The sequence below is a fragment of the Zerene cesonia genome, chromosome 17, assembly GCF_012273895.1.
Source record: "Zerene cesonia ecotype Mississippi chromosome 17, Zerene_cesonia_1.1, whole genome shotgun sequence".
In the NCBI taxonomy this organism is placed as follows: Eukaryota; Metazoa; Arthropoda; class Insecta; order Lepidoptera; family Pieridae; genus Zerene; species Zerene cesonia.
Window position 1 is genome coordinate 1,963,330 of NC_052118.1, and position 6,643 is coordinate 1,969,972.

The 6,643-nt window shown below is 31.5% G+C and overlaps 1 protein-coding gene across 4 annotated transcripts in view; it reads left to right on the plus strand.

Moving 5' to 3' along the window:
• LOC119833648 (nephrin-like) overlaps window positions 1-6,219 on the plus strand; it is a 164,713-nt gene extending 158,494 nt beyond the window's left edge. For 3 of the 4 annotated variants that reach the window (XM_038357751.1, XM_038357750.1, XM_038357752.1), the window contains exons 16-17: window positions 3,019-3,143; window positions 4,806-6,218. In XM_038357751.1, the coding sequence (XP_038213679.1) occupies window positions 3,019-3,143; window positions 4,806-4,901 (221 nt within the window). In that variant the 3' untranslated portion in view covers window positions 4,902-6,218. Of the gene's footprint in view, window positions 1-3,018; window positions 3,148-4,805 lie in introns of all 4 variants that reach the window. The other variant, XM_038357754.1, reaches the window with a different exon arrangement.
• The last annotated feature ends 424 nt before the right edge of the window (window positions 6,220-6,643 follow it).

The window sequence follows — 6,643 nt, forward strand, 5'->3', positions numbered from 1 at the left end:
TATTTTGAGTTAAGAGGATTAGCGCAGCGCGTCTTTTGTTTATTTTTCTCTACTATTTTATATGAGAGAAAGCTTAATTCTGCTATCGGTTGATTACTACTGCAGAAGTAATCGTGACGCTGCATTATATGCATTGGATAACAAATCGTTTACTTATTTATTTGTTGTTTAAAAGCAAACGATAAGCGTAGATTTAATATCTAGACGGCTAAATGGATTCCAAATGCAATTAATTCAAAATATTATTTTCTCAATAGTTGAGCAGTTTACGAGAGCGTTTTAGTAAACTGAATTGGATTTAATTTCTTATACGCGAGAGTATTGAAAAAGAAAAAAAAAAATTAAAATGTTATGTAATATATTATAACAAAATTTTCTTAAATTCAATGTGCGTTATGAAACGGAATAAGGTTAATCATTCGGCTCCTTCTTTAGGTTAGTTACTTGATTTAATATTTTCGTTTTGATAGGAAATTATTGTCATTTGGTCCCATTTTTGGATCTGGTGTGTTTCCCTCCCGGGACGTTGGTGATCTATATTGTGGAAAAGGTTATAAATAAATTGCAATACAAATGACCGATTAAAAAATAGGGGCCAAATCTATATACAGGGATGAATCCAATTGCCCCTACATATCAGAGAGTTGATAGTTTTTCATATACAGGAAATATTGATACCAGCTTCCGACCTTAATTAGTTCTAAATTGAATAGCGACAAACCAATTTATATGGTTCCGTGAAATGTTTCGGCGAACTCAAACCTTTGTCATTGACCTCTATTGTTTAGATTTACCGTTAGTGATGAAAGTAAATAAGTGAAACGAGATATCTCATAATTAAATTTGTTGTTGCGGCAAACTTTTCCAGAATTAATCGATGGCGTGTCGGAATGAATTTTTACTGTTTCTGAACTAAATTGGCGGGTTTCTGGGTCGGGTGTAAGAGATTTAGTTAATAGTGTAGGATTCGATTCTTAAAAGAAACTGAAAAACGATGGGTTATACATAGTTAAGACATGGCACTAAGTATAGTACCAAGAAATTTTAATAATTTCTTCTCTGATTAAAAACAACCTCAGTACATAATGAACGAATATCTTGATTATTATAAAAATGCATGGAATATTTTACTAAATCAACAACAGAAATATTATGAGTAGCCAATGAATTTATATAGTTTTGTTGTGATAGAAATGCAAACCATCGAGTCACTTCCTGATTATTTATCTGTAGAAGCGACACTCCGATTCGGTGGTAGATCACATATTTGTATGTGGTAGTCGAGCACGCTTCGGCACAAATTGGGCCAGCTCGCACCGGGGAAGTACCACACCCCCACAGAAGATCGGCGTGAAATAGCATTCTGCTGTGTTTCGTTCGGTGAGTGGGGGAGCCGGAGGCCCATATCCTTTTTCTTACCCTTCCATGTCCTTTCCTTTATTCCTATGGCCAATCCTTTCTCAATCCCTTCCCAAAAAGTCGGCAATCCATTTGTAGAGGCGTAAAGTCTGTAAAAGACCTTATGCCTCTACAAATGTTCATGGGCGGTGGTAGCGCTTACCATCAGGCGTCCCACCAGCTCTATTGCCGACTGTAACATAAAAAAAAAAAAAAAACATAATGGCTGTTGATAAATACTTTTAGAAGTTAACACGAATAAAATAGTTTTTGCATTTGAGTTTAGTTAAAAAATCTCATATTTATTATTAAATTACTCATATTACGGTTAAAAGCTTTTTGTTTAAAATAAATACTGCTTGCTATGATATGTTTTTTTGTATAAACACGCGACGATTTACCCGTATACTCCCATTTATTAAACAATTGATACATTGTATTAATTAACAATATAAACGATTGCATAAAAAGGTTTGTAGGAAGTTCGTTAAAATGTGAGCTTCGTTATCGAAGCTGGAGTCATTATTCAACGACCGGGAGAGGATCGATCCATGCACACTTGCACTGGAAGCGTGTTTTCCTTTCATTTTTAACAGAACATGCTATATGCGTCTATAATTAATATAATTACCAGCTTTTCGCTGAGGCTCGCCCGCGTGGTCAAAGGAAAAGATACAATGTCCGGGGTTTTTCGGGCGTAGTTCCCGCTTCCGTTGGAATTCCGGGATAAAACCTATAATGTGTTCTTTATCAGGTCTCAAACTAACTTTGCACCAGATTTCATACAAATCGGTTGTGTGGTTTAGGCGTGACCAAGAGACAGAGAGATGGAGATAGTTTCTAATATTTAATATTAATTGCAATTGGTAAATTTGGAGGAATAAATTTGTTTGAAAACTCGATGAAACTCGATATCTCGTTTATATTCGTAGTCACGCGTGAACATTCTTTGATTAAAATGCTTAATATAGATTGTTATGCTCAAATATTTTAATGCAAAATATTATTACAATATTTTTATTAAACTAAAACGTAATTAAAACCATTTAGTTGAGGGTATGTATAATAAAACAAACAAAACAGACATAGATCTGTGTTACAGAAATCCTAAGGCTTATGCTAGTAAGACTTATATCAAAGACGTTAATTAATACTTCCCATAGTCTCCAGTATTTATTATTCTTTAATCAGATGTGGAAATAAGCCTTTGTGCCAGGAATATAATATACTTTTATTTTAATAATTATCAATTTTCATTCACGTAAGCACATTTGCTTCATTATGATTATTATTATCATGATATTTCTCATAATTCTTAACATAAAATAATTATGGGAAATAGCACAAGAGCGTCCATAAAATCAACGAAAAAATGTCAACTAATATAATGGTATAAAATATGTTAAATGTAAACTAATTAAGAATCCACATGCAGCGGGAAAAATAAAACATATATTTATCAATGTTATGACGTGACTGCATTATTATCATTTAAAACTATCATTGACGTAATATCGAATGCAAAAGAACTTTACATTTATAAACAAGCACGCACTGTAAATACTCCTTTGCAGTTGAACGAAACCCATTTCATCGCGAATAATAGCATTTCTCTTGCAGACGCTGACTGTCCGAAACCGCCGGAATATTCAGCGGTTGTGAAGCCAGAAGTAAAAAATTCATCAAGCGCAGTAAGTTTGCGAACTCAGTCGCCGGGCACGCCCCCGTCTAACACTGAATTACAGGTCTGTAAGTACTTGTGTATTGAGTATATTTTCAAGGAATATTAATTGGTTAATATAATATTTTTACTGAGTCAGTTTTCGAACCCCAATGTTAGAGGGCCACTGAAAATCCCACTATTTACGCATTACCACGTATGGGATACCCTATATGCGCATACATATTTTCTATGTTTATATTTCCTTCTTTAAATGATATGTTTTATTGATGTTTTTGTTTCGGATATCTTTAGGAATAGTGTTGTTTTTGTAATTTATCAAAAATGTTCAAGTACCACAGGTTGCACAAATTCAATACTAACTATTTGTTTTATTGAATCAGTAGTACTAAACAATTTATTCAAATTTGAAATTTTGTAAATTATAATGAAATTCTCGGATCCCAGTATCGACTCCCAGAATTTACGACTTTTGATATAAAATCGAATGAAAATCTTATCCGCAAAATTGATCCGCGTTACGTTGATTACTATCAGATGGTTTCAACTGCAATAATGAGATCTTAATTTGGATCGCGGTCATTATTTATTTTAAATGTGGATATTCTGGCTTAATGAACTCGAGAAGCTAGCATTTAAATTGCAAATTGTTATAATGGGTCCGCATCGAAATATCGCTCCCCGTACACAGACATGAATGATTTGTATAATGATCGAATGCACTTTTACAAATATGAAAATATTTCAATATGAAACGTTTCGAAAATTGTATCGGCTCGCCTTTGAATTCGTGTTTTGATTAAAAAATAATTCGCGGTTTTATATGTTACTGTTCGATTGATTTCTCTATTAATTGCGTCGAAATTAAAAACGAGTGTTTAAGGAGCCGCCATTAAACTAGCTGGGGGCTGTTGTTTCGCAATTTGTGAGGCGAAACAACTGTTAATCAAGGTTCCAATTAAAAATTGTAGCCATACGCTTATATTGTGGGGACGTTTGAAAAATTGAACCGATAGATGTATACCTATATACCTATACAACGAGTTATTCGGTGAAATGATTGATTTATGCCCATTTTCGCGCTTCATAAGCGCCGTTCGCAATTTCACACATGGCAGTTTGTAATGAAGTTCGGGAATTGTTAAACACAAAGGTTTATTTTAGTACTTACACAATTAAAGTTGTAATCTCAACATTATTTTAATGTCTTCAAGTCGAGGCAGGTGATATACCTAATGTCAGTTTAAACAGTTATGTATATTTATAATAAGTTCCTTTATTTTAGAATATGCGTCCCATATTTTACAAGCTTATAACAATTATTAACTATAAATAAAATATTAAAAGAAATTGCAACCAATGAAATTGTCTGTTTGTAGAAGGCACCTACACAAATATTATATGAATAAATAATTATGTAGATGTGGAAATATAAATAGTTATATTATAAAAATTTTCAATATTAAAAAATATACGGGCATTAAAAAAATAGCATTATACTCGGTACTAAATTTTTGAGAACTGTAATTATATTTTTGTTTAGTTTTACTACTACGCAAAACCATACACCCATATAAATGTCTCATAGAATACTATATCTCATTACAACTATTTATCATAAGTAATATGTTCATTTGGTTTCGAAACATCATCATCAAGTGTTCCATGAAGTCGCATCAATAAAAAAATAGGTACGTATGAGTACATCGATGTATATTAATTTCAGAATGAGAGAACCAGTAACGGAGCGCTCCGCTCTCACAGAGAGGTGGTGACCACACGGACCCCGCTACTCGCAGCGCACCAAGAAAGCTGTGTGTAACCACACTGCACGGATTTCTGAGACACGGACATTTCGTGATCTTTCTATGTACATACAGTAAATATGTCTTGATTCTATGTAATATATTAACGTAAAACGGTACTCTGCGTGCCTCCAATGTGTTCTATTTATTTTTAATCCATGATACATTATATGGATTGCTTCATTATTATACTGAGCTATGGTTTTTAGCATGTTTTTAGCAGTGGATTACTTTTTTTGTGCAGCAATATAACACGTGATATTTGATGAGTTTCATTATTTTAGGCAACGCTCGTTTACATTCACAAATGCGTTTTGAATTTGATGTGGGTTTAAACGTTTTCAATAGCAAATGCTAGTTATTTTTATGCGAACGGTTATTTATTTTTGTGAAATATAAGTGATATTAATATGTACTACAAATAAAGAGTTTGTTTTAAAGACAATAATTAAAAATCAAGCTCAAACGATATTGAATTATTGAAATCAAATCCGACGACTTCAAGTTTTTGAAATAGATAATCTTATATTATTTAATGATAAGTCCTAACTTTTGTATTATTAAGTGATGTGTAAATAATGAAAATATATTTATGGCGGCTTCAAGTCGCTTCTTATATAATAATTAGCATAATGAATATTGTTCGTTTCTTATTCACTTTTTGTTTATGGTTTAAATGCTGTGCTTATTTCTTAATGACCAACTGAAAATTACTCGACCGAATTGTGTTGCTATCTCACGTCATTCAAAACAAAAGAAAGGGACGGTTTGAATATAATAGCAGCAAAAATAATTGGTGATTAAGAAAAGGCTATTAAGTACCATTAAAATAAATGTTTTGTATGTATAATTGTGGTACAATATGTGCATTAAATATTAATTTGTTTCCAAAGCGTTTTACCAAAGATCGAGTTTTAATTGGTTACATAGGAATATACTTAGTAGTGAAATTATTTGAGGACTGATATTATATTTTTCCTTAGTAGTTAAATTATAAAAAATATTGTAAGCAACTTTGGTACCTTCATTAAATTAAAATTTAAGATAGTTAAATTTGATTTCACTGAAGTGCTCAAAATAATAAATGTATATTGGAAATAGAAAAGAATCAAATCATAATTTAAAATCAAATTTCATTTCTATCGAAGAAATAATGTAGGTACATAATTCTTATAAACGAATAATTATTCACCTTTTTTGTTTGTGTATCAGTTTATAATTTAATATATATTACTCGAAACTACTATTTTAAAAGAATTTACTATAAAGAGCACTGTTCCATTGTAAAAATTAACTTTAAAATGTAATGAAACGGACAGCGATTTTTATTACATGTGATTCAATAAAGCAACTAAACAAGACAAATGAGTATTTTTATATTCTCTTCTATCTACTGCTTTATATGTTAATATTGGATCAATTTACATAAATTCCGTTAAATGCAAAAAAAAGAACTATCATTTATTACTTGGTAAAATGACCCAGTATCAAGAAGTGGTACATAACATAAAGGGGTCGTTTTAGCATTGTCATCTATCTATTCCCTATTTAAATTTTGAAAATTCCGTACATAATTTGTTGAATACATTAATAAAATTATGTTAAATATATAATAATATATTTGTATAATATGTTTTTCAAATTTGGAATCGAACCCGGTATCCCTTGAACTACACTCAGACATGCTTCCCACTAGACCATGCAATCAAAGAGAAAGAATACTCACTAAACTGCTTAATTGATAACTGTAGACTTCAGA